The 27,925-nt window shown below is 41.4% G+C and overlaps 1 protein-coding gene and 3 pseudogenes across 1 annotated transcript; 2 read left to right on the forward strand and 2 right to left on the reverse strand.

The window, feature by feature from the left end:
• Positions 1-3,592: 3,592 nt before the first annotated feature.
• LOC134203635 (TATA box-binding protein-associated factor RNA polymerase I subunit B) lies at positions 3,593-6,463 on the reverse strand. Its single transcript, XM_062678522.1, has 2 exons — positions 5,902-6,463; positions 3,593-5,815 (listed from the first exon to the last, which is right to left on the reverse strand). Exons 1-2 carry the CDS (start codon positions 6,285-6,287, stop codon positions 3,652-3,654), a joined length of 2,550 nt encoding a protein of 849 aa, XP_062534506.1. The 5' UTR covers positions 6,288-6,463; the 3' UTR covers positions 3,593-3,651.
• A 4,886-nt stretch (positions 6,464-11,349) lies between these two features.
• On the forward strand, positions 11,350-12,720 carry LOC134206377 (general transcription factor 3C polypeptide 3-like; annotated as a pseudogene).
• A 6,770-nt stretch (positions 12,721-19,490) lies between these two features.
• Positions 19,491-21,562, reverse strand: LOC134206378 (protein gustavus-like; annotated as a pseudogene).
• LOC134203671 (protein gustavus-like) lies at positions 21,157-27,137 on the forward strand (annotated as a pseudogene).
• Positions 27,138-27,925: the final 788 nt, after the last annotated feature.

Raw genomic sequence — 27,925 nt, forward strand, 5'->3', positions numbered from 1 at the left:
CTGGATGCATCGGAAACAACAGTCCTCTTCGTCACCCCTGTTGTCGTACTCCACTTTGGAACGGTGAAGCTGAAATCATCGGCGGAGGGACACCAGACGAGGCCTAGTGTTTTGACGGTATCGGTTGGCGGTGGAGGATCCATCTCAAATACTAATCACGCCATAATCTAACACATGAGATTCAAAATAATTATTACCAATGGGAAAAAGTAAGGGGAATGACGGCTTTGGCAAGTTTTGTTCTATTATTATTTTATTATTATTATTTATATACAGGGGTTAGATAAAAAGGTTAAGATAGGTAAAAATAAGTCGAAATTCAAATCATCATAACTTTGCGTATAATAATCCGATTTTGATAAAACTAGGACCATCAGAAGCGGACACTCTTCTTGTATACTGTGCCCCTGCAAAACCTGAGATTGGTCCTTGGCCACCGGAAATGTTCCGGGTTTTCCGAGGGTATGTTCAAGATGCATTTTTTCCACTGCCTGTCATTTTATGTGACGTTAACTTTCATCATGTTTTATGCTTTCTCCGAAAACTAGAACTAATATGCCGGTCAATGGTGGCTGTAGATCGAGAATCCATCTAAACTACACAGAGATATGGCCATTCCCGTAAAAACGGTACCGGGAACATGATGAAATGATAACAGATCGGAATAATGCAAATATGAGTATCTGACTTCATGGATTTGCGAGACGATGATTACAGAAATATTTCCAGAATAATAGTGTCCACTGCCACCCTTATAGCAGGATCCATGGGCTTCCCAGGAGGGGCCGGTTTTGGCACCATCTGGAACCATGCATGTTCTGCAAATTCATGTTTTCCCAAGACGATGAATATTGGATCTTTATTAGAGATATATTTTGAGGACTGTAAGACACTTTGGCCAATTTGTAACATGTTTCGGAAGTTCTACGAAACTGACATTTGTTCAGGCCACTGACATTCATGTATGGCCAATCCCGTATCGTTTTCACGAAAATGGCCATATCTCTGCGTATACCTAACGGATTTTTGATCTGCAGCCAGTATTGGCCAGCATATTAGTTCTAGTTTCTGGGGAAAACATAAAACATGATGGCAGCAAACGTCATATAAAATGACAAGCAGCAGAAAAAATGCATTTTTAACATACCCTCGGAAAATCCGAAACACCACCGGTGGACAAGGGCCAATCGGAGGTTTCGCATAAGGCCAGTATACTAGAAGAGTTTTCGCGTCCGATGGTCCCAGTTTGATCAAAATCGGATAATTCTACGTAAAGTTATGCTGATTTGAACTTCGACAATTTTTTGCCTATCTCAACCTTTTTGTCTAACCCCTGTATCACAGATAACAGATATTGAGGCTGGCATCCGATACGTGTGTAAACATCCGCAACCGTTAATTCAAATGTATTTTAAATTGGGACCGCGTTTGGCAATCGATTGGAGATGGCGCAAGGATCATTGTTATTGAAAACGCAGCCCGAATGCGGCTGTCAAATGCATTGGCTGCGTTCGACGGTTGTTAATCAGCTGCATCCTTATGTACTGCCGCAATCAGTTGAGTAGATGGCAGTAGTGGGCCAACGTATATCAATTCAAAAGTTTACACAGGATTTTCAATAAAATTTGTTCTAGCTTCAATATCTGTTATCTGTGCCTGTATATTAGTTTTTTATAACTGACTATGCTCAAATTTGGCCTAACAAAAACCCCCCTGACAATAATAGAACAAAACCTGCCAAAGCCGTCTCTCCCCCTTATATCTTTGTCGTCATTTTTCAACGAATTATAACTGAAAATCCATCTTCCACTCGAAACTTACGATCTGTTCGTAAAAAACCGTTTTCAAATTGACATTTCAATTTTTATGTCTCAAATTCATCGAGGAACGGCTGAGATATTAAAGTTTAAAGTCTATCATATTTTCGTGACGGTCCCTGATTTTTGCAATCGTAAAGTGTACCCTAATGTGACCAGACGTCCCGCGAAACGCTGCATTTTTCAACTTCATGAGCAGGATAACCGTACAATTCGTAGTTGCTACTCCGTGATTGACTAGAACTTGCGAAATTGCACAGGGAATTAATTGAATGGAGCTTAGGTTTAAGGTTTAAGCTATCATTCTTAATGTGCAAATTTCGGAAATTCATTGCATTCTAATAAGTCAATTACGTCCTTACGGTCATCAAGGGAAGGAAGGATTATTAGTTCAACTCTCGTTGCTACTAGAGACCGAGTATACCTCTGCATCTCCACGATAGTCTTAGGATAGGATATTGTGTTAGTATGAAGGGATATATTATCTGGATTCACTTTGGTAAGTGATGCGATCTATGGGATATGAATATATGAATGAGAATTAGAAGTACTAGAGTAATGAGAAAGTATTAAAGTGAATTCTAATGGGATTCATTTTTTACAATTAGAATTTGAATGCTATTGGATTCTAATACCACGCACACGTCTACCATACCATCGCTACCCGCACATCAACCTCACACATTCTTACTTGTATGAGGCCTGCACGAGCATAGCGACCGTATATAGCATTCGTATACGGGTACAAATGAATGCCAATCTATTTTTACATTTTATTTACTGCTACTAAGTAACAGGCAGCTTTTTATAACAATTCTATATTTAGAATCATACTTGCTAGCAATGGGAATTTGATTTGCAAAGAGATTGAGTTATATGATTAATGAAATTATCTAATAGGAAATTGGAAAGGGCCAGGGATCAAACCCTTAATCTCCTGCTTATGAGGCAGAAGCAGTGACACAAGGCCATCAAGCACCCATAACCCCGCGAAACGCTGCATTTTTCAACTTCATTTTACAAAGTTACATTCATTTATACGGTCTTACAAACATTTTTAAATATTTTTTTGGCCCAAAATCTATGCGGAATGCACTTCTTTTATTTAAATTTCCAAGCCAGTGACGTAAAACAGATAGGCGTCCCGCGTTTCACAGGACATTAGTGTACCCCAATATAGAAAAGACAGACGTAGTCCTACGTCAAAAAAGTCAACAATTTTCTGAACGAATTAATGATTTTTTGTTATTTCATGCCCTTGGCATACACATTACGAGCTATTTTTATAGGGGGAAGGACGGCTTTGGCAGGTTTTGTTCTATTATTGGCAGGGGGGTTTTTGTCGACCAAATTTTATTAATTTTGGCCACAATATTCTTTGATATGCAAAGAATGCTTAGGCCAAATTTGAGCATAGTCAGTCATAAAAAACCCCCCTGCCAATAATAGAACAAAACCTGCCAAAGCCGTCATTCCCCCTAGTTCCATATTGGAAAGTTAAATAAAAATGTTTTTGTGCTGAAGTATAGAAGATTCACCTTTTCCCGAATTCTACGGGAAATATTTCCGCAAAACGCTTCTACAATGTACCATCACCGAAACACATTATCCCGAATCTATTTTCTCTTCCTTCAAGGCAATAGTAAGATAGGCACGAATGAAATAAGAGTAGATTTATAAATTTAATAAATATTTGGTCTGCCGACATAATGCACCACGTTCAAAATGCGAGTGATAAGATGGAAAGTTTCGAATATAAAAAATTTCAACCAGAATCAACTTATTAACAATTAGGTATTTGCTTTCCGAATAATACAGAAAAAAAATCCTAAACTCAATACCTTTCCATCGCTTCGCGCACCCTCATGACCATCCTGGAACCGAATTGGGTCTCAAACTGAACTTTACAACCATCGGTCCCATCGAAAAATCGCTCGACCGGCTGCACCGCGTAGAACAAGTATGTCTCCACCGTCATCAGTTCTTTGTAGAGGTCCAAAGGTTGGCTCTCGACTATTCGGGCACATTCCTCCAGCACCAGGCGAAAGTTATCCGGCAATGTTGCTGCGATTTCCTCGTCAAACTGTTCCCTCGTCAGGAAGACGGAAGTAGGGAAAAATCGGACCCAATAGTCGTAGTTCGGCGTCAAAAGCGAGTGCGTTGTATTTTGGTACGGTGGCACGAAGGAATCCTGAGAGCAGGTGTCTTGCAACTCGGATAGGTCCACCGATGCATTGGACATGAATGTGGAGTCTGTCATTGTTTGATCGTTGTCTTTCGAGGAATCTCGTTTTTGTTCGATGACATTGTGACTTATTTCATGTTGCTCTTCGTTGCGTAGCAAAACCTTGGAAAGGATTTTCTCGTGAGATGGGGCTTGAAAAGATCGTTTGGCCGGGGGTATCCAGGTGGATTCATTGCAGTCGTCGATGAGTAGGAAGGGCGACTCGTTTCTCAGCAACTCGTGGAGAACATTATTCGCGATCGTTTGGTCTATAAATTCCAGTTGACAAATAGCCGATGACACGCTTTTCGTTTTGAGCGAGATTTGATGATTGAAGCGAAGAAGCTGTTTAAGATCGGATGGGCTGACAAGTGGAGCAACCGTGCGTTCGGAATGATTATCATTCATATATTCCGGCACGTATTTTTCGCCATCATCATTGTAACACAAGATGAATGTTTCAAAGTATGATCGATTCGGAGTAAGGCTGGGTTCAAATTCAATACTTTTTTGGCTGGGTTGGTCCGAATTTAGACGATGGTGAGTGTTAACCATGTTTGTGACAAAATCCTTCAATTTGGACATCCAATTGCGGTTTATTGTCTTAGCTGTCGCTCGAAACAAATCTCCACCCTGCTTTTTGCGCATGTTGTGGTCGATAAATAGTGCCACGTCTTGCTCAACTCCCTCTTCTTTGGACAATAATCGATTCGTAGGATGATGAACTTGGGCCAGGATGACTTTTCTCATTTCCAGATAACGGATCCATTCCCGAAAAACAAAAATCGGTCGATATGATGGTCCGAGATTGGTAAGCAAGGTGTTGAACTTCGCGGCAGATTTGGACAATTTCATTTCAGTAAAATCGTTGCATCCGAAAAGTAACTTGAGCAGGAACATAATAAATGCCATTGCCCTGCCTTCGTAGTTTGGGAGATACTTGTTATTATAGTGCATCATTTTTGGTGGAAAAACAGCCAACAGTCTGTCCAAGTATATCATCAAGTCAGTCGGAAGACACAATTCCTCGAGATAGCGTTTACAAAGTTGACTAAGATCCGGAGTAACTGGTTGGACGTTCAGAAATTTGACTAATCGTGCGATGCCCATGTTTAGATTGTGATGCGAAAACGATTGCCCTTTCTGGAGTTGCGCCAACGTTTCTGTGCAACTGCTAGATTCTACTTCTTCCGGGATATACTGCATAAGATTTGTTGATAAAAGATGTTCCTCTCTATGGAATCGCATCAAATCTGCCAACTGAACTTGGCTCTGGCTTACATTTAAAGCCAACCCCAGAAGGGAAACTATCGTTGTTCTCGTCAAACATTCCGGTTCCATTTTATGCCTTCTGGCAATTTTGCTCTGATGTTTATTTCCATGGCATTTCAACATGTCTTCTACATCGCTCTCGTGCTTTTCAATGTGTCCTTTCTGCATTTTGAGCTTGTGCTTCATTTTCGTTCTCGCCCGACGAGAAAATTTTATCCTTTGTCCCGCACTTTTCGAGCTGGTTTCACTCTCAGTTCCCGACAAACTGGCATTCAAAGATTGAACCGAAAGCTCATGTAAAGATCTGTTCACGTCCGATTGCTGGCTGGCCCTAAACGAATCGTACTCTGCATTCAGCAAACTCCGCTGTTCCGAGCGTATCTTTCTATTCATCGCCGTTCCAGAAGTTGTCACCGAACTGGTCACTTTGCTACTCGAGTCAGTACTTTTTCTGCGCTCTGGTTTCTTTTTGATTTTACGGTTGTACAGAATCATCGCATCTCTAAAACAAAACAAAAAAGTGAATTATTGCACAGAACCAGGTTTTTATTGCCTATTGATTATTAAGGGAAAGTATTAAATACTAACATCGACTTATGGAAAACATCCAATCGGGGTCGTTCCGGTTTCTTCTTATCAAAGAATGCCACTTCCATCCGACGTAGATAATACGTCCACAGTTGCAGCACCGTCATCTTGAAGTCGTTACCGGCACCTAATGCCACCAGTCGATCGGTGTAGCCAAGCAAAATGTAATTTACCACTTCCCAGCTGGTTAGCATTTTGCCCTTCTTTTTGTCCTGTTTGATCCGGATGGCCGTAGTGACAGGGTTCACACCCGTCTCCAACTTTTCATCGAAATCAGCCACTAGCTCCGGGCCATGCCGTTGCGACTTCGTTCCACACTCGGTGCAGTAGTGGAAACCCTCTTCCACCGTAAATTCTTTTTGGCCGCACACTTCACATGCATCCATTTTGCTGGGTTGTATCGGTTGTGTCTGAATAAACTCTACTCACATGAAAAATGAATAAAAGCGCACTTGTAGCGGAAATTCAACGAAATTAAAACCGGGGTAATATCAAACATCACTTTGACGACTTTGACATCAGAGCATTTTGATTTCGATTCGGCGGAATTTTGAGTTGAATGCGTTGAATGTCATCGCACATGTGATGACGTGATGACGATCAATCATTAATGATCGCTTGTTCAATGATGGAAACCAGGGCCGCACTGAACGGATCGTGCACGTACACACATGTAAACCCGGCAATATTGTGATTCTCGAGATATTATTCCGTGTTTAGTCGAAAATCGAAAATTTGTTTTCAATAAAATGAAATACCTGCAGTTATCAGACGTCGCAACTCATTTCTGATTAGTGCGCATGATAGTACATCAATGCGTGCATGATGCGCACTACTAATGAAATATTTCAAATTGTCGCGACTCGCGTCGCAGCGCGAGAGTGCTCAATCGCGCGGTCCGGTTTGGTGCCGGCCCGACAATATAGCATTTTGCCAAGGGGTGAGCCACTCGGCACAGTTCTAAAATAACTAATTGTGCCCATTGTGCCCATACTGTGCCGAAATGTGCCGAAGCAAAAATAATAATATTTTTGGGGGCACTGGCTTTTATGTAGCATGGCATCACGGAAAAATCATTTGTTTATGTTTACTAAAAAAACACGAGATTAATGAGGCAAGTAAAATTTATTTTGGATATATTTTTAAGTCTTTTATGCCAAATTATAAATATCATTATAAAATAAGAAGAGTGCTACCATTATCTCCAGTAAGTGCCTTTTATATGCTTAAATATCAAAATACCTAATGATGTCCCGCATAATGAAAAACGACATACCATGCAGTCAAAATTACATATGCGTTATAAGATATATTGTCACTATTCGCTTCATTGTTAGCATACAATTTTAAGCTTCATTTACCATACCAACCCTACATCAACACTTACTGTTAATACATACCATGCTGTCGATGTGTAATTATATAGTTCTTCAATTGTACATCTACCAACTGATGTATGGTACATCGAAAATTTTGTTCGGAAAAACGATCGGATTTGAATGTTAATTATACTTAACCGCCTATTACTCATATGGTCATTTGGCCGTTTACAATCTGAGCTACTGTTGAAACAGTATATGAGACTGTCCATTTATGGTTAACTACTATTAGTGAGACCATCGATACAGTAACACATATTCTCTTCAATTATAACAGATGCGGTCTAAGTATGGTCCATGATTATGCGGGGTGCCAAATCAATTATGCAGCGTGATATCACAGTCAGCCGGGTGGCGTATACTAATTCGTTGTGGAGAACAGCAGCTCGACAAAATAGAAATTTTGGAACTCCTTAAAATGGAAACTTTCTCCACTAATGCCAATTCCGCCGCCGCGATTCAACAGCTGGACTGGCAAACAGATCCGGCGTTCCCATTAAATAAGGACAACATGTTTAGTGGTTCGCCAACTATTTCACCAGTAACACCGCCACTATTATCTACGGGCCAACTGGGACGGCGACCGGCACGGAATGTTTCATGGATGAAAGATTTACACCTACACAGAAAGAAAAAACATTAATAAAATTAAAAAAACCATTGGTAATTTTAAAAAGTTGCGTTGGTTCTTTTTCGTAGAGAGTTGCATAGGTTCAAAATAAAAGTACGCCAACTTTTGCAACTATCATTGTTCAAAAGTGGCATGTCGCTCTAAAATTAAAAGTTTGAACATTCAAATCTAAATTGTAGAACTGTCAAATGAAAATGTTCACACCCTGAAAAATATAGTGAATTATTTTCATTCAGAAGCCTAATTTTCTAATTAAAGGAACCTTCCCGCTTCCCTCGTACCCTTTATTTTCCCATTTTGAATTAAAATACATAAACAAATAATGGTTAGCTTATATTGCCCGTTGCATCAATTTTTAGACTCTGGCGCAACTTCGTTTTTCTTCGAATTTTTAGCGTGCACACCAATACATTCAAACTATCTTCGTAATTGTTTTTTGTTGTTGTTATTTATCGAAGACTCATGTTTTTGTTTACTCAAATAAACAATAAACAGTGTCAATTCATTTGTATGTGTGACACGGAAAAAATATTCACGCAAATAATTTTCGCGCAGGAGTCTAATAAGGCGGAATCTGCGCAATACTTTTCATTTTATTACTTCTATAGTATTTTTGTCACGCATAAGATGCCACCTGCAGCACTCGAAGCTGCACCTCCCGCCACACGGTGACCACTTTTGAGTGTTTCAGCCCTGGGTCCAGTCCGTAGCGAGGATAAGAATGCGCATCGTAGCTATCTTTAGGCATTGCGGAATAATCTTCCTGGCAATTATCTGTAAAAATAGAAAAGCAAATCTGAATGAGCTTATGCCAAGAACAGCCAAGAACCAACTCCGGTACTTTAACGCCTAATTTTGCTCACGCCATTACAGCATCGGAGCGAAGCACTGTGAGCTCCAGTACCGGCAATTTTTATATAATTTGTAAAACAATATGACGTACCTGAGTATTCCGGGATGATCGGATGATCAGTGCCAGTTGCCACTGCCTAGACACCGATTCTGCCGGCAAAGACACCGCTCTTATTAGAGATAATAATTATTCTGGTGGCCAACCGCACAAAACAATACTTTTTAAACCGTCTAAGACGAATTAAGTACTGTCCATTTAATTCCACTAGTTAATTTTCGTTATCTTTGCAGATACGTATTTCGACCACAACTGTGTGGTCGTCTTCAGTGTCTTGTACTTGACTCGACTTGACTCCCAATACTTTTTGTTTTGCTCGCATATACACTGGTCAGACTGGTTGACAGCGATAGCCCCAAAGTGAAAACGTTGAGAGGCACTATGAGTATTTTTCTGAATTAATGGGCAAAAAAGTTTCTATAATATAAAAAACTTTCTTGTCCATTAATTCAGAAAAATATTATGTTTGTTATAATATATTCAGATTATACCATTCATCATATGACAAAATACAACTTCATACCAATACTCATACATTCAGTTTTCTTTCACCACTTTGACGCGTAATGAAGCTCGTGAGTCATAATCTGAATTAAACATAATAAGGTAAATATAAAAAAGTAGGTATAGAAAAATGCAGGTCATCTATACATTTTAAATAATTCAATGAATTTAATTTATTTTTTACCATCTAATATTCCATAGTGCCCATGCGAAACGGAGAAAATAATTTTTATTTCCATTTCTCTTTTTGCTCAAAGTTCATCGTTGAGTGATTTGACAGTTCCAGAATTTTGATGTTAAATGGAAGAACTTTTAATTTTTACACTGGAAACACGAGAAAAAACTTTTGAATTAAAAGAATCACTTTGACTTCGAGCAATTAAACTTTTATTTTTGAGAAAACGAAGCACTTTTCAAGTGGAAAGTGCAAAACATTCCGTAAAACCATGTTTGTTTTTTGTGTGTAGAGTCGAATAAAAAGGAACGTCGGACTGGCGGCATGTCGAAACGTCTCCCCATATGCATACGTCTCTGAATCATTCACCATACTTCCCATACAAGCGCAATTCTACACTAGCGTGGTGATCATATATGGCCTATTACCCCCGATATGTTTTCCCACCAACATCTGTTTTCCACCGACTAACCGGAATCTCAATTACCGACTCCACCAGCAGCAACCACGTCTGGAAGTGTTGACTCAATCGGTCCAGAAATAACATCTCTAACAACAACTGTCTCATGAGATCCCAGAATCGCTCAGAAGCAGTGGAGGAACCGGAGAGGATTATAATACAATCCGGAATTAAATTAGAAATTAAAAACAAAACTACAAAACTACTAGTGGTAATTCTGCCTTTCTCGTTTATTATAAAACGTTTTTTCGAGCGTTTTTTTGGTCATGGATGAGTTTTTTTCCCTGCACTTACATGCGCATTATACTAATGGCACACTGGTGGTATTCGTACCATGGTACAAGAATCTTGAAATGAGTGCCACATCTATTATTGTCGCCTTGTACCATGGTACAAATACCACAGGTGTGTCCTTAGTATTGTACATAGGTGGACAAACTACAAAACCAGTAAGTTGATTAATATATATAAAAAAATGGCCTACTGTTCCTCCAATAATAAAACATGCCTATAGTTCTTTCGTTACACCCTGGCAAAAATGTAAAAATCAGCTCAATAATTATTCATTATGGAAGAGAAATCGTGATCACACGTGTGCATTGCTTTCGATCTAGAAGAAAGAACCTAAGGACAGAGATATCAACATATTGTTTCCAGCATACTGAGGGTCTGTCTCATTTGGAGAATTAAACTTAAAAGTGACAGTTCGAAAATTAAAAAATCACCCCGTTATAAGATTGGCTGGTGCTACCCAGCAATTCCAATAGGACATCGATGGAAAATGATTCGATATCTGTCAAAAGTAATCTTGCTCTGCGAGCAGGGTTATTCTATAATTATTGAAATGTCACTTTTAAGTTTAATTTCAGTTTAATTATCCAATTGAGACAGAACCTGACTGTTGTTCACAATTACAGGTAAATCCGGCAAATTTACAGGGATATCATTTATGAGTGCTTCATTCAAGCAGGCGTACCTATAGAAAATTTCCTGCCATTTCTTCTTTGAGTGATTTTGAATGATCGGTGTTGATGATGAAAGGATCCGTTCCTTCCTAATCCGACCTGGTGTTTTCTTTCCTTATCTGGCCTTTTTTTCTACGGCATACTCCATTCTGTTGAACAGCATGAACATGCAGAATTGTGTCCAAAAACTAAACTACTATCTGACCTGGTGCCAGGAACTAATAACCGGGACCCGACACTCGGAATTTTTCGGTGTTGCGCTTAATTCTAAATCGGTGTGTAGGAGTCCTAGGTATACAACTGAAAAGACACTAAAGACGCTGTCAGTTATCAGTTTTCCCCATATGTTTTTCTCACCGTGCATTATTTACTGACAGCATTGATGTTTTTGTTTTTCGCTTGTCATTCTCGTTTCTCATAATAATATCATCTGCTGCATACCGATCAGTGCGAGGCGGAAAGTGTCGTTGAGGAACTGGACGAGTTACAGCTGGACCCGCAGGAACTAGCCCAATTCGTCGAAGCCAATGAAATTCCCCTGCCGGGTGAACCGAGTACATCCAAAATATGGCTGCCACTCCCCGAAGAACACGCAGGTCCACGGTCGCGTCGACGTCGTTGTAGGGATTGAGACGGAGGAGACGGCCCTAACACGACAGTCGGAAACGGACGATGAAAACCCACAGCGGAACGAAATATTGATCAAGAAATTTGTCGCCGGTGAGATCAGCTATGCGGAATATCAAGCCCGTATGCAGCAGGGCGGAGAAATGGACTTGGAAGAAGAAAAATGGGCGACACGGCAAGTTGGCCAAGAAGTCTTCCTGATTCGAAAAAGATTTTAAAGCGGATTGATGCGTTGAGGGGAAATTTGCAAGGTGAAGGTTGACGGCAAAACTCCGATGAAACGACACCGAAGGCTTTGCAAGGATCGATGTGACAAGCCATTTTTTGCTACTCCTGTGGACACGCCGAGGTGGCTAAAAAAGTTATGTTTGGAGATTGTGCGACAAATGCCGTTAGTGCACGAGCCGTTCGTCACGTTAGCTTAAATATATGAAACGAAAGATCCGAAAAATTTCCTACAGTTTTCGTTAATCACGGCCATTGTAACCTTCAACATCCAACAGTGGGTTCGCATTACGGAGATATCCGAGAATCTAGGTAATCTTAGCCGGGCGTTGATGTGCTACGCCCGGACCATCAAATAGGATCCGAAAAATTTTGATCTACGAATGAAACGTGTTCAGTTGTTGGAAAAGAAGGGTGAAGAGAAGCAAGCTTTCAAATGCTTTTTGCTATGCTGCCGTCAATTTCGAAGGAGCGAAGGGGAGAGTTTTTGGTGGAAACGGCCAAGAGACTGGCCAAAAAGTTTCACGAAGAGTAGCTATTGACGCCATGGATCGCGCTTATGGAACAATTCCGTAGTTATGTGTGGAAGACATCAATTTATTGTTGGAATTACTGATCAACCGGATGCTTTCGAAAAGCATTAGATGTTCTAATGGCGCACACCAACGTAGAGGTTCATGAGATGGTCAACGAGGTAGAAGAGAATGATTCCAATGCCAACAAAGCGATTTATTCTGTGATCATTCCGAATAACATGGTACTGGACTTTCGTACACAATTGACCGTGGTTCTGGTTCACCTGAATTGCGAACATCTGTACGATTACGATATGATTGTGGAGAACATTTTTATTAACATCAATGTGGAAGAGGCAGGGGATTGTTATCTCTATCTGGATGTTGCGGAATCGATGAAAGATCTGCGCGTTGAAGCTTTCTTTTAATTCGGTTGATTTAACGTAAACGTTTTTCGCTGGTAGCCATTTGCGTTATGCTGATTGTTTACATGCGCTCGGGAACTATGACAGTAATCAAGGCTAGCTCCCACTCCCACACTAGAACGTCCGCCAACTTGTAGGCGGCAATGTACTTGGGCAGCCGGGTCAAAGTGAATAGGAACATGATTTCCATTTTTCTTGTTAAAAAGCTCGTATTACTCGTTAACACCATTTGTAACACTTTGTCAGATTATGGCAGCACAGCAGCAGAGTGCCAACCCGAGCAATACAATTGTCACAAACAAGTGTCCTTGACTTCTACTGGATAAGATAAGGTCATGTAGAAGTTGATGCAACCTATTATGTCAGAATTGTGCTGCTAGGGAAATCGTTCGTTCTGCCATGTCGAATGAATGCGTCAGGTGATGTTCGAGGTTTTTCACGGTGAAAACTGTTTTTTTTAAAGCGATAGTTCCTGCTGTTCTGCAGGAAAAGCTGGGAAAATTAATTTACACAATGAAGTTGAAGAGCAGCCTAAGATGTGAAAGTGGATCAAATTGAGATAAAAAAAATTGATTCCACGTTCGATGAATAAGTCTGATTAAACACATCCGGACTTCAAGACACCGTATGGATTCCTGTTTACTTGTGGTACGTAAAATAGATTTGAAGAAAGGCAGTGCTGCAGTTGCGAACGTATACCTAACTAATCACCAAAAGCTGATTATAGCCGTTGCTGCTGGTTGAGATTGAAGGGTTCTCATAGCAGTATTCAGCGACGAAGACTGCCAGTCCCATAAATACAGCGCACTACAATCTGGTGTAGATGTAACTTTGCTGACCGCTCACAAATCAACTATTTTGACAGCCTTACCAACTGGGAGTGCTAATTCTGAGCGATTTCCCAGGTGGAGAAGAAATATGTTTCCGATTTGACAGTTGAAGTACGTCAGAAAGGACCATATTGGCCACACTAATAGACCATGACCTACTGATACGGCTCCGACCTGTCGTGTTCGGTATGGTGTTCTAGTGAGTTTTTCTTGAGGCAGCCTAGTCGTCCAAAATATCGAGCGGGTCTCTTGTTCTGCGGCGTTCTGGAAGGAGAAGCGTCTGTTGAAGCAGATACTTTACGGGTTGGAGGCTGTGGCGCAGCTGATACTTTTTACGCCGAAGATGTCTTTTCTCGCTAGGGATGTCCGCTTTGCCGCCCTGGAAGGTGATGCCTTTTGAGCGATGGATACTTTTCTGGCAGGTGGTGGAGACGGGGTTCGATTACGTGCAGCTGACTTTTGCCTCTTTGGCTGTTAAGACCCCCGCACATAGGATACGTTTGCGTTGCGTTTGACACATTTCCCATGGGAAAACTGTCAAACGCAACGCAAACGTATGCTATGTGCGGGGCTCTTTAGCGTTGGGTCAGACACCACTCCGGAACTCACACTGATGATTAACACCTCTCGTTGCTCGCCGACTTCACATTCCATCAGTTTTTGAACTCCATGCATCTTCAAATTCCGCATCCGTAACACCAACAACAAAACAAGCGCGCATAGACATCATTTATGGAAAATATGATGAGTGTGAGATTATTATGAGATTATACAAGTAAAAAAAATTGAAATTTTCTAAAATTGCTCTATAAAATTTGAAATTATTTCTCAGTCGATTTCCAAAAAAAATACCTTCAGGATTCTTGAGAAAATCCTCCAGGATTCCCACACCGCAAAAATAGTTGTTGAATATTACATCGAAATCGCTTCAACCCGTAGAATCCATCGGCTGTTGAATATTACACTGCGCGATGTACTAGAGTGCTTGCTGTGTAATGAAAGGAGGCGATGTAATTTCGATCGATGTAAAAAATAAAACTACGTAATCGAAGCGATGTAAATCAATACGATGTAAAAGCGTCCGAGCATATAGGTTCTCAATACTGGTATTTTCGGCTTATTAATCACTTATTAACTTTATTTTTATTGTTATTGCACATACAATATTTATTTGTGATCATTTTTTTTTTTTTCTCTCTGTTATATTGAAAGTACATAGAATATTTATTGTATGCCCACGGATCGGGTTATTACCACACAGGTGCGGTGATAGTGTGCCATTCGGCAGATTCTTAGAATAAATTTCACTACTGATGGTTGGCAGTTACAGACTGGTGGCATTGTTCGTCAACTGGAAGGCTAGGCAGGGATTGTTATTGGGAGTAGCCACAGTCGGTCCGTAGGATTCATTGCCCTTATCGGTCTTTCTGGAACAACCAGCTGTAATGACGGGGGACGCAAGTTAACGTGAACACGAACTCCTGTTCGGTGAAATGGCATGTCGAAAGGTGAGCAGCTTCTTACTTATTAGAACACCCAGATTAATTCTAGATGAGTTGCCACCGTAGAAACAACTTTACTAAGTGGAGGTCGGTGGTCTATTAGATGCTGAAATACAAAAAAAAAAGTCTAGTTGAGCTGGTAAGAAACGATTTTTAAGATGATTCATTGAAATACGTATTGTTCCAAGATGATCCAAGAGAATATCTAGAACACAACAGAGGATTTCCCATAATCCACAAGATTTTAGGAGATGCCATGAACTCTTAAAAAGATTTTGCGGAGAAAGAAGAATTTCTTTAAGGATTTTTTTTTTCAAGAAATTCTTTCAAAATACTGCTTTGGAATACAAACACTTTACAAACAGTAATAAGGTCACCTAGAAGGATTCCATTAGGAGATTCCGAAAAGAATGCTTCTATGAAATATTTTCTGGATTATTTAAATGCACTTAGAAAGATATTGAAGGAAATCTTATAGATATTTAGGGAAATCGCTTGACTCTGAAAAGAGTTTCTATAAAATTCCGAATGGTATCCAATGGAATTCTGAAGGGATTCGCTCTGATAATTGAAAATCTTCTAGGTTTCTAATGTGAATTTCCTCAGAATTCTGATAGAAATTTTCCTGAGTTTAGGTTGAAATCTTTGTGGGATTCCAGCTGTAAGAATTTCTGTTAAGGAATACAAAAGAAATCACTTTAAGGCTTTCAAAATTTGTTTTTTCTGGAATTTAGGAACGCACCTTGTTAAGATCCTGAAAGTAAAGCTTTCGAGATTCCAAAAGCCATCTTTCTGGAAAAAAAGGGAATTTCCCATGGATTCTGAAGGTGTAGGCAGTCATTCTAAAATTCGAGAACCGTTTTCGTCTGGAATTCTCAAAAAAACTTCTTGGATCTTAAAATGAAACTGAGTTTCCGTAATGCATTTTACTTACGGGTATCTCGCAGAACATCGTTCGTCGATTATGAAGGAAATTGCTAGGGGATTTCGCAGAGAATCTTTAAGGCGTTCCGGAAGGAATCTTTGTGGTCTCTTGTAGAGAACCCCGGCACTTTGGAAGAAATTGTTCTGGAATTTCACATGGAGTCCAAGAGGTCCTAAGGAAATTTTGGAATTATGGAATCATTCTAGGATACTATGGAGATGCTTATGAGATCCACTGAAAGATCCTTCAACGATTTCCTGGCTCAAGGTAGCCTCACACCTCGGGATTTTTTTCCGCCGTATTTTGGCCCCAAATGTAAAATGTTTAGTAAAATGTCCCCAAATTCGTAAGGAAATTTAAGAGGAATTCCAAAGGGAATCATTCTGAGAGTTAGTTATAGGTAAGGCATCAAGAATTTCAAAAGGAATCCTAGGATGTCAAAGGGAATCCGTCTAGGGTTTTAGATGCCGTTTGGGATTGAAGAGTGGTTACGTGAGTAATTCCAGAGGCGTTTGTTTGATATCTGAGAGAAAAACCTTTGGAAACGCTTGTTAGGGATCCAAGAGAAATCCTTTTGGGTATCCAAAGATAACCACGGAGTTCCGAGAGGAGATTTTTCCGATTTTCGAAGGAAAATCTTTACAGCCCTCGACGGGAATACTTTCGGGATTCCAACGAGAATTCTTCCGGAATTCCGACGAAAATGCTTTTGCGAATACAATAGGAAAGCTTTTGGGACTTCTATGGGAATCCTCCCGGGAAATCCTTCCGATATTCCGAAAGGGATTTCGAAGATTTCACAAAGTCGTTTTAAAGATTCCAGGGGAAATCCTTCCGGAAAAATTAAATCAACCGTTAAAAAGGTGAACGACGTAACATGTGTTGAGTGATACGTCTGTTTCTCTGTCTGTGTCCAGGATATCGGAAAATTTCCTTCCGAGAGGTCGGAGAGAATTCTTCTAAGAGACCAAAGAGAATTCTTTCGGAAGATTGAACAGAATCCTTTCGGGAAATCGGAGGGAAATCTTCCAGGACTTTAGCGGAGCTTCGATGGGAATACTTTCGAGACTCCGATGGAAATCCCTCCAAGATTCCAATGCAAATCCTTCCAGGATTCCGACGGAAATCCTTCCGAGATTCCGACAAGAATCCTTTCAGGATTCCTAATAAAATCATTCTGGGGTTCCAAAGGAAATATTTACGTGATTTCGAAGTAAATCCTTCGAGAACTTGAAAAGTCCGAGTTACTAGAGGAATCCACAGGATTTTCAGAATCCAGCCAAGATTCAGAAAGAAATCCTGCGCAGTTTCTAAAGAGAACTCAAAGGAAATCCTGCCGAGATTTCGAAGGTAATCCTGTGGTGATACTGTGATTCCAAATATAATACTCCCGTTGGAATCCCTAAACAGTAAACACTTCCCGTTGGAATCCCCAAACGATTCCCGTTGGCATCCCTGAACGATTCCCTTTGGAATCCCTAGAGGATTCCCGATGGTATCACTAAAGGATTCTTGTTGGTATCACTAAAGTATTCCCATTGGAATACCAAAAGGATTCCATTTGGAATCCTTAAACGATTCTCGTTGAAATCCTTCAACGATTCCCGTTGGAATCCTAAAGGATCCCCGTTGGAATCCCTGAAGAATTTCCGTTGAAATCACTAAACGATTCCCGTTGGAGTCCTAGAGTATACCTGTTACAATATCTGAAGGAATCCGTTGCAATCCCTAAAGGGATGCAATCCAACGAGGATGTTGGAATCCTAAACGATTCCCGTTGAAATCTTTAAACTATTCCCGTTGGAATCCCTAAAGGGTTCCCGTTTGAATCTGTGGTGACCGATATAATCTTTTCATCGTATTCTCCACAGAATCCTTAAAGGATTCCCGTTGGTTTTACTAAAGTATTCCCGTTGCAATCCCTAAAGGATTCCCAATACAATCCCCACATAATTCCCGTTGAAATCCCTAAAGGATTCCCGTTACAATCCCTACAGGATTCCCGTTGGAATCCCTAGAGGATTACCATTGGAATCCCTAAAGAATTCCCGTTGAAATCACTAAACGATTCTCATAGGAAATCCCTAAAGTATACCTGTTACAATATCTGAAGGAATCCCGTTGCAATCCCTAAAGGATCCCCGTTGGAATCCCTAAACGATTCCCGTTGGAATCCCTACAGAATTCCTGTTGAAATCACTAAACGATTCCCGTTGGAATCCCTAAAGTATACCCACAGGTATACCTGTTACAATCCCTGAAGGAATCCCGTTGCAATCCCTAAAGGGGATGCAATTCAACGGGGATGTTGGAATCCCTAAACGATTCCCGTTGAAATCCTTAAACTATTCCCGTTGGAATTCCTAAAGGATTCCCGTTGGAGTCCTTAACGGATTCCCGTTGGTTTTACTAAAGTATTCCCGTTGAAAACCCTAAAGGATTCCCGTTCCAATCCCCACAGAATTCCCGTTGGAATCCCTTAACAATACCCGTTGGAATCTAAAGGATTCCCGTTGCAATACTAAAAGGATTTCCGTTGGAAACCCTAAACGATTCCCGTTGGTTTTACTAAAGAACCCACAGAATTCCCGTACTAAAAGGATTCCCGTTGGAACCCCTAAACGATTCACATTGGAACCCTTAAACAATTTCAGTTGGAATCCCTAAACGATTCCCTTTGGAATCCCTAAAAGATTTCCGTTGCAATACCCAAAAGAATTCCTATTGGAATCCCTAAAGGATCCCCGTTGGAACCCCTAAAAAATTCCCGTTGCAATCCCTAAAGCAAAAACATCAACCGCAGATGTTCGTCCGTTTGGTTCCGCCTTATCCACAACTCGGTGGCCAGCTCAAATCGGCACGAGCCTTATACCGATTTTATTTAATTATGAGCTGATATGGTATGCATTTGGATTCGATTGTTTTTTATTTTCACTCCAAACGTTAAGAATCTCAAAGTCGCATTTAAATTTTCCAACTATTCGAAATATCCAATCAGAACTATAGTTACGGAAAACAACTTTCAAAACTCGGTTTCTGAAGGACTTACCAGACTACCAGAATTTGAGATATATTTAGCTGACATTGATGCATTACAATAGCAATGGTAACCGTTCACCAAAATATCCGCATCACTTTCCCAAATCCGCGCAAGGATTACAACTCGTTCGTGCAAACCATTTCCAACCGACGACGCCACCTAACTATTCCACCTATTCGTTTTACATTGCGATCGGTCAACACAAAATAAAACAGAAAGTTATCCGACGCCCAAAAAAGGTTGCTTGACCGCCCAAAATGAAACCCTTTCGTTGAAGCAGCAAAAAGTGATTGTAAACATGCTCATAAAGGTATCGATTGTTTTCGGTTTTGATCGATTTCGGCAAAATCAATGACCCACAAAAGCTTAACCTTGGATGACGCGAAGGCTAAGGTTCAGTCCGGCTCTCAATTAAAAAAAACAAATGGAAAAACTGCTGCGCTCCGCCGGATCGCGTTGGTTGTTTGGGTTTGACGTCAGCCTGCGAATGGCGCGTCGTTTCAAATTTCCAACGGCAATTGAATAAAAAGGGAATGGATACTTACGATCGAGGTCACCGATGTACTTCATGGTAATTTCGCAGTGCCCCCAGACGGCGGACACGATCGGGTAGAGCTTTCGTACCTTGAGCCCCCGGAATGCCACCATATTGACCGTCGACGATGAAACTGAGCGTTCCCTCGTCCATGTCTAACGCTACTAGGAATTTGTCCGGCACTAGGAAGGTCTCGTCTGGCTTAAGTATCGCGGGGTACGTGACGCAGGGCAGGTTTTCGAATTGTGGTACAGCATATTGCGTCCCAAGTCCCAGCCCCAACTCTGGTCGTTCGAACCGATCAGACTTTGATAACCTACGGAGTCCCTCGGATGTGGCAACACCGATCACAGCATGTGTACCTCGCTGCCGCGTCGACCAGAACACTTCCCACACGTGCAGTCCTTGGTGAAGCCCACCTTGCCCCGTATGCAGTCTGTGCTCTGTGCCACCGGGTGCCGGTGGAATGTCATCTTGTCGTCCTCCTTCACAAACACATTGAGCGAGCGGTCCTCCGAGTTCCAGGAATATTTGATCTGCGTTTCGCGAGCGGCCGGTGGCATATCGAGCAGGAGATCAAGTCGGGCCGGACGCTGGACGTGCGCCGCCAGTTCCACGGGATCTTCGGGATAAAGGGCGATGGTTGGTCGCGGCTGCTGACCGTTTGACACCTCCACTGATCTTTTGGCCAATGTTCATGCCATGGTGAGCCCCGCTATTAGTACGACTGCTGCGGGTGCTTCGGATGGCAACCTTGTACGAAACTCGAATGCGCTCAAACTCACGGGGATCGATGCGGTTCAGGACCACGCGGGGCAGTAACGTTGAGGTGGATGACAATATACTCTGTGGACGGCGGCGATCGCTTGACCTTACCACCGGACCCCGGCTACTTTTGTATCTGCAAGGAGAACAAAACGGAAATGCTGTTAGTGATTTTTGTTAGCGTGAAAGTAATAAATAATGACAAAAAACTTTGTAGGAATTTTAGCGATCTAATTTAAATATTGCCATCCTATCGCAGATCGTCAGACAAATTAACACACAGGTTAAGAAAGGTTGATATACTTGCTTGAGATGGCCGTATGGATTGCAGTTTTTACTTTGGACAGAAAACGCAGAAAACGTAAATAAAACGTGACGTGAGGAATCTGTCAAAACTCACAGCAAACACTTTCAAATAAATTTACCATAATGTGAGTAAAATACACTAGCGCCTCTGGCGGTGCTGGTCTCGTCAGCTCATCTGGGTTGCATGAATTTTAAATCGGTTCTTCGGGACTCCGATGTCCCGGTTATTAGTTCCTGCTGGTGCTCCAATCGGTTTCTCAAATAAATAAACTGGAAGCCTTTATCGTTTTTTTGATGTTGTATTGTCTGCTACACACCAAGATATGGCCAGCTACTGGAAGATGGAAACAGACGGAAACGGATCAGGCCATAGCGTAGGCAGGAACTAATAACCGGGACATCGGAGTCCCGAAGAACCGATTTAAAATTCATGCAACCCAGATGAGCTGACGAGACCAGCACCGCCAGAGGCGCTAGTGTATTTTACTCACATTATGGTAAATTTATTTGAAAGTGTTTGCTGTGAGTTTTGACAGATTCCTCACGTCACGTTTTATTTACGTTTTCTGCGTTTTCTGTCCAAAGTAAAAACTGCAATCCATACGGCCATCTCAAGCAAGTATATCAACCTTTCTTAACCTGTGTGTTAATTTGTCTGACGATCTGCGATAGGATGGCAATATTTAAATTAGATCGCTAAAATTCCTACAAAGTTTTTTGTCATTATTTATTACTTTCACGCTAACAAAAATCACTAACAGCATTTCCGTTTTGTTCTCCTTGCAGATACAAAAGTAGCCGGGGTCCGGTGGTAAGGTCAAGCGATCGCCGCCGTCCACAGAGTATATTGTCATCCACCTCAACGTTACTGCCCCGCGTGGTCCTGAACCGCATCGATCCCCGTGAGTTTGAGCGCATTCGAGTTTCGTACAAGGTTGCCATCCGAAGCACCCGCAGCAGTCGTACTAATAGCGGGGCTCACCCTGGCATGAACATTGGCCAAAAGATCAGTGGAGGTGTCAAAACGGTCAGCAGCCGCGACCAACCATCGCCCTTTATCCCGAAGATCCCGTGGAACTGGCGGCGCACGTCCAGCGTCCGGCCCGACTTGATCTCCTGCTCGATATGCCACCGGCCGCTCGCGAAACGCAGATCAAATATTCCTGGAACTCGGAGGACCGCTCGCTCAATGTGTTTGTGAAGGAGGACGACAAGATGACATTCCACCGGTACCCGGTGGCACAGAGCACAGACTGCATACGGGGCAAGGCGGGCTTCACCAAGGGACTGCACGTGTGGGAAGTGTTCTGGTCGACGCGGCAGCGAGGTACACATGCTGTGATCGGTGTTGCCACATCCGAGGGACTCCGTAGGTTATCAAAGTCTGATCGGTTCGAACGACCAGAGTTGGGGCTGGGACTTGGGACGCAATATGCTGTACCACAATTCGAAAACCTGCCCCGGTGTCACGTACCCCGCGATACTTAAGCCAGACGAGACCTTCCTAGTGCCGGAAAAATTCCTAGTAGCGTTAGACATGGACGAGGGAACGCTCAGTTTCATCGTCGACGGTCAATATGGTGGCATTCCGGGGGCTCAAGGTACGAAAGCTCTACCCGATCGTGTCCGCCGTCTGGGGGCACTGCGAAATTACCATGAAGTACATCGGTGACCTCGATCGTAAGTATCCATTCCCTTTTTATTCAATTGCCGTTGGAAATTTGAAACGACGCGCCATTCGCAGGCTGACGTCAAACCCAAACAACCAACGCGATCCGGCGGAGCGCAGCAGTTTTTCCATTTGTTTTTTTTTTTTTAATTGAGAGCCGGACTGAACCTTAGCCTTCGCGTCATCCAAGGTTAAGCTTTTGTGGGTCATTGATTTTGCCGAAATCGATCAAAACCGAAAACAATCGATACCTTTATGAGCATGTTTACAATCACTTTTTTGCTGCTTCAACGAAAGGGTTTCATTTTTGGGCGGTCAAGCAACTTTTTGGGCGTCGGATAACTTTTTCTTTTTATTTTGTGTTGACCGATCGCAATGTAAACGAATAGGTGGAATAGTTAGGTGGCGTCGTCGGTTGGAATGGTTTGCACGAACGAGTTGTAATCCTTGCGCGGATTTGGGAAAGTGATGCGGATATTTTGGTGAACGGTTACCATTGCTATTGTAATGCATCAATGTCAGCTAAATATATCTCAAATTCTGGTAGTCTGGTAAGTCCTTCAGAAACCGAGTTTTGAAAGTTGTTTTCCGTAACTATAGTTCTGATTGGATATTTCGAATAGTTGGAAAATTTAAATGCGACTTTGAGATTCTTAACGTTTGGAGTGAAAATAAAAAACAATCGAATCCAAATGCATACCATATCAGCTCATAATTAAATAAAATCGGTATAAGGCTCGTGCCGATTTGAGCTGGCCACCGAGTTGTGGATAAGGCGGAACCAAACGGACGAACATCTGCGGTTGATGTTTTTGCTTTAAGGATTGCAACGGGAATTTTTTAGGGGTTCCAACGGGGATCCTTTAGGGATTCCAATAGGAATTCTTTTGGGTATTGCAACGGAAAGCTTTTAGGGATTCCAAAGGGAATCGTTTAGGATTCCAACTGAAATTGTTTAAGGATTCCAATGGGAATCGTTTAGGGTTCCAACGGGGATCCTTTTAGTACGGGAATTCTGTGGGTTCTTTAGTAAAACCAACGGAATCGTTTAGGGTTTCCAACGGAAATCCTTTTAGTATTGCAACGGGAATCCTTTAGATTCCAACGGGTATTGTTAAGGGATTCCAACGGAATTCTGTGGGATTGGAACGGAATCCTTTAGGGTTTTCAACGGAATACTTTAGTAAAACCAACGGAATCCGTTAAGGACTCCAACGGAATCCTTTAGGAATTCCAACGGAATAGTTTAAGGATTTCAACGGGAATCGTTTAGGATTCCAACATCCTCGTTGAATTGCATCCCCTTTAGGGATTGCAACGGGATTCCTTCAGGATTGTAACAGGTATACCTGTGGGTATACTTTAGGGATTCCAACGGGATTCGTTTAGTGATTTCAACAGGAATTTGTAGGATTCCAACGGAATCGTTTAGGATTCCAACGGGGATCCTTTAGGGATTGTAACGGGATTCCTTCAGATATTGTAACAGGTATATTTTAGGATTCCCTATGAGAATCGTTTAGTGATTTCAACGGGAATTCTTTAGGGATTCCAATGGTAATCTTCTAGGATTCCAACGGGAATCCTTTAGATTGCAACGGGAATCCTTTAGGGATTTCAACGGGAATTATGTGGGGATTGTATTGGGAATCCTTTAGGGATTGCAACGGGAATACTTTAGTAAAACCAACGGGAATCCTTTAAGGATTCTGTGGAGAATACGATGAAAGATTATATCGGTCACCACAGATTCAAACGGGAATCCTTTAGGATTCCAACGGGAATAGTTTAAAGATTTCAACGGGGAATCGTTTAGGATTCCAACATCCTCGTTGGATTGCATCCCTTTAGGGATTGCAACGGATTCCTTCAGATATTGTAACAGGTATACTCTAGGACTCCAACGGGAATCGTTTAGTGATTTCAACGGAAATTCTTCAGGGATTCCAACGGGGATCCTTTAGGGATTCCAACGGGAATCGTTGAAGGATTTCAACGAGAATCGTTTAAGGATTCCAAAGGGAATCCTTTTGGGATTCCAATGGGAATACTTTAGTGATACCAACAAGAATCCTTTAGTGATACCATCGGGAATCCTTTAGGGATTCCAAAGGGAATCGTTCAGGGATGCCAACGGGAATCGTTTGGGGATTCCAACGGGAAGTGTTTACTGTTTAGGGATTCCAACGGGAGTATTATATTTGGAATCACAGTATCACCACAGGATTACCTTCGAAATCTCGGCAGGATTTCTTTTGAGTTCTCTTTAGAAACTGCGCAGGATTTCTTTCTGAATCTTGGCTGGATTCTGAAAATCCTGTGGGATTCCCTCTAGTAACTCGGACTTTTTCAAGTTCTCGAAGGATTTACTTCGAAATCACGTAAATATTTCCTTTGGAACCCCAGAATGATTTTATTAGGAATCCTGAAAGGATTCTTGTCGGAATCTCGGAAGGATTTCCGTCGGAATCCTGGAAGGATTTGCATTGGAATCTTGGAGGATTTCCATCGGAGTCTCGAAAGTATTCCCATCGAAGCTCCGCTAAAGTCCTGGAAGATTTCCTCCGATTTCGAAAGGATTCTGTTCAATCTTCCGAAAGAATTCTCTTGGTCTCTTAGAAGAATTCTCTCCGACCTCTCGGAAGGAAATTTTCCGATATCCTGGACACAGACAGAGAAACAGACGTATCACTCAACACATGTTACGTCGTTCACCTTTTTAACGGTTGATTTAATTTTTCCGGAAGGATTTCTCCTGAATCTTTAAAACGACTTTGTGAAATCTTCGAAATCCCTTTCGAATATCGGAAGGATTTCCGGGAGGATTCCATAGAAGTCCCAAAGCTTTCCTATTGTATTCGCAAAGCATTTTCGTCGGAATTCCGGAAGAATTCTCGTTGGAATCCTGAAAGTATTCCCGTCGAGGGCTGTAAAGATTTTCCTTCGAAAATCGGAAAAATCTCCTCTCGAACTCCGTGGTTATCTTTGGATACCCAAAAGGATTTCTCTTGGATCCCTAACAAGCGTTTCCAAAGGTTTTTCTCTCAGATATCAAACAAACGCCTCTGAATTACTCACGTAACCACTCTTCAATCCCAAACGGCATCTAAAACCCTAGACGGATTCCTTTGACATCCTAGGATTCCTTTTGAAATTCTTGATGCCTTACCTATAACTAACTCTCAGAATGATTCCCTTTGGAATTCCTCTTAAATTTCCTTACGAATTTGGGGACATTTTACTAAACATTTTACATTTGGGGCCAAAATACGGCGGAAAAAAATCCCGAGGTGTGAGGCTACCTTGAGCCAGGAAATCGTTGAAGGATCTTTCAGTGGATCTCATAAGCATCTCCATAGTATCCTAGAATGATTCCATAATTCCAAAATGTCCTTAGGACCTCTTGGACTCCATGTGAAATTCCAGAACAATTTCTTCCAAAGTGCCGTGGTTCTCTACAAGAGAGCACAAAGATTCCTTCCGGAACGCCTTAAAGATTCTCTGCGAAATCCCCTAGCAATTTCCTTCATAATCGACGAACGATGTTCTGCGAGATACCCGTAAGTAAAATGCATTACGGAAACTCAGTTTCATTTTAAGATGCAAGAAGTTTTTTTGAGAATTCCAGACGAAAACGGTTCTCGAATTTTAGAATGACTGCCTACACCTTCAGAATCCATGGGAAATTCCTTTTTCCAGAAAGATGGCTTTTGGAATCTCGAAAGCTTTACTTTTCAGGATCTTAACAAGGTGCGTTCCTAAATTCCAGAAAAAACAAATTTTGAAAGCCTTAAAGTGATTTCTTTTGTATTCCTTAACAGAAATTCTTACAGCTGGAATCCCACAAAGATTTCAACCTAAACTCAGGAAAATTTCTATCAGAATTCTGAGGAAATTCACATTAGAAACCTAGAAGATTTTCAATTATCAGAGCGAATCCTTCAGAATTCCATTGGATACCATTCGAATTTTATAGAAACTCTTTTCAGAGTCAAGCGATTTCCCTAAATATCTATAAGATTTCCTTCAATATCTTTCTTAGTGCATTTAAATAATCCAGAAAATATTTCATAGAAGCATTCTTTTCGGAATCTCCGAATGGAATCCTTCTAGGTGACCTTATTACTGTTTGTAAAGTGTTTGTATTCCAAAGCAGTATTTTGAAAGAATTTCTTGAAAAAAAAAATCCTTAAGGAAATTCTTCTTTCTCCGCAAAATCTTTTTAAGAGTTCATGGCATCTCCTAAAATCTTGTGGATTATGGGAAATCCTCTGTTGTGTTCTAGATATTCTCTTGGATCATCTTGGAACAATACGTATTTCAATGAATCATCTTAAAAATCGTTTCTTACCAGCTCAACTAGACTTTTTTTTGTATTTCAGCATCTAATAGACCACCGACCTCCACTTAGTAAAGTTGTTTCTACGGTGGCAACTAATCTAGAATTAATCTGGGTGTTCTAATAAGTAAGAAGCTGCTCACCTTTCGACATGCCATTTCACCGAACAGGAGTTCGTGTTCACGTTAACTTGCGTCCCCCGTCATTACAGCTGGTTGTTCCAGAAAGACCGATAAGGGCAATGAATCCTACGGACCGACTGTGGCTACTCCCAATAACAATCCCTGCCTAGCCTTCCAGTTGACGAACAATGCCACCAGTCTGTAACTGCCAACCATCAGTAGTGAAATTTATTCTAAGAATCTGCCGAATGGCACACTATCACCGCACCTGTGTGGTAATAACCCGATCCGTGGGCATACAATAAATATTCTATGTACTTTCAATATAACAGAGAGAAAAAAAAATGATCACAAATAAATATTGTATGTGCAATAACAATAAAAATAAAGTTAATAAGTGATTAATAAGCCGAAAATACCAGTATTGAGAACCTATATGCTCGGACGCTTTTACATCGTATTGATTTACATCGCTTCGATTACGTAGTTTTATTTTTTACATCGATCGAAATTACATCGCCTCCTTTCATTACACAGCAAGCACTCTAGTACATCGCGCAGTGTAATATTCAACAGCCGATGGATTCTACGGGTTGAAGCGATTTCGATGTAATATTCAACAACTATTTTTGCTGTGTCGGAATCCTGGAGGATTTTCTCAAGAATCCTGAAGGTATTTTTTTTTGGAAATCGACTGGGAAATAATTTCAAATTTTATAGAGCAATTTTAGAAAATTTCATTTTTTTTTACTTGTATAATCTCATAATAATCTCACACTCATCATATTTTTCATAAATGATGTCTATGCGCGCTTGTTTTGTTGTTGGTGTTGCGGATGCGGAATATGAAGATGCATGGAGTTCAAAAACTGATGGAATGTGAAGTCGGCGAGCAACGAGAGGTGTTAATCATCAGTGTGAGTTCCGGGGTGGTGTCTGACCCAACACTAAAGAGCCCCGCACATAGCATACGTTTGCGTTGCGTTTGACAGTTTTCCCATGGGAAATGTGTCAAACGCAACGCAAACGTATCCTATGTGCGGGGGTCTTAACAGCCAAAGAGGCAAAAGTCAGCTGCACGTAATCGAACCCCGTCTCCACCACCTGCCAGAAAAGTATCCATCGCTCAAAAGGCATCACCTTCCAGGGCGGCAAAGCGGACATCCCTAGCGAGA

The sequence above is a fragment of the Armigeres subalbatus genome, chromosome 1 (genome assembly GCF_024139115.2).
Source record: "Armigeres subalbatus isolate Guangzhou_Male chromosome 1, GZ_Asu_2, whole genome shotgun sequence".
Classification (NCBI taxonomy): domain Eukaryota; kingdom Metazoa; phylum Arthropoda; class Insecta; order Diptera; family Culicidae; genus Armigeres; species Armigeres subalbatus.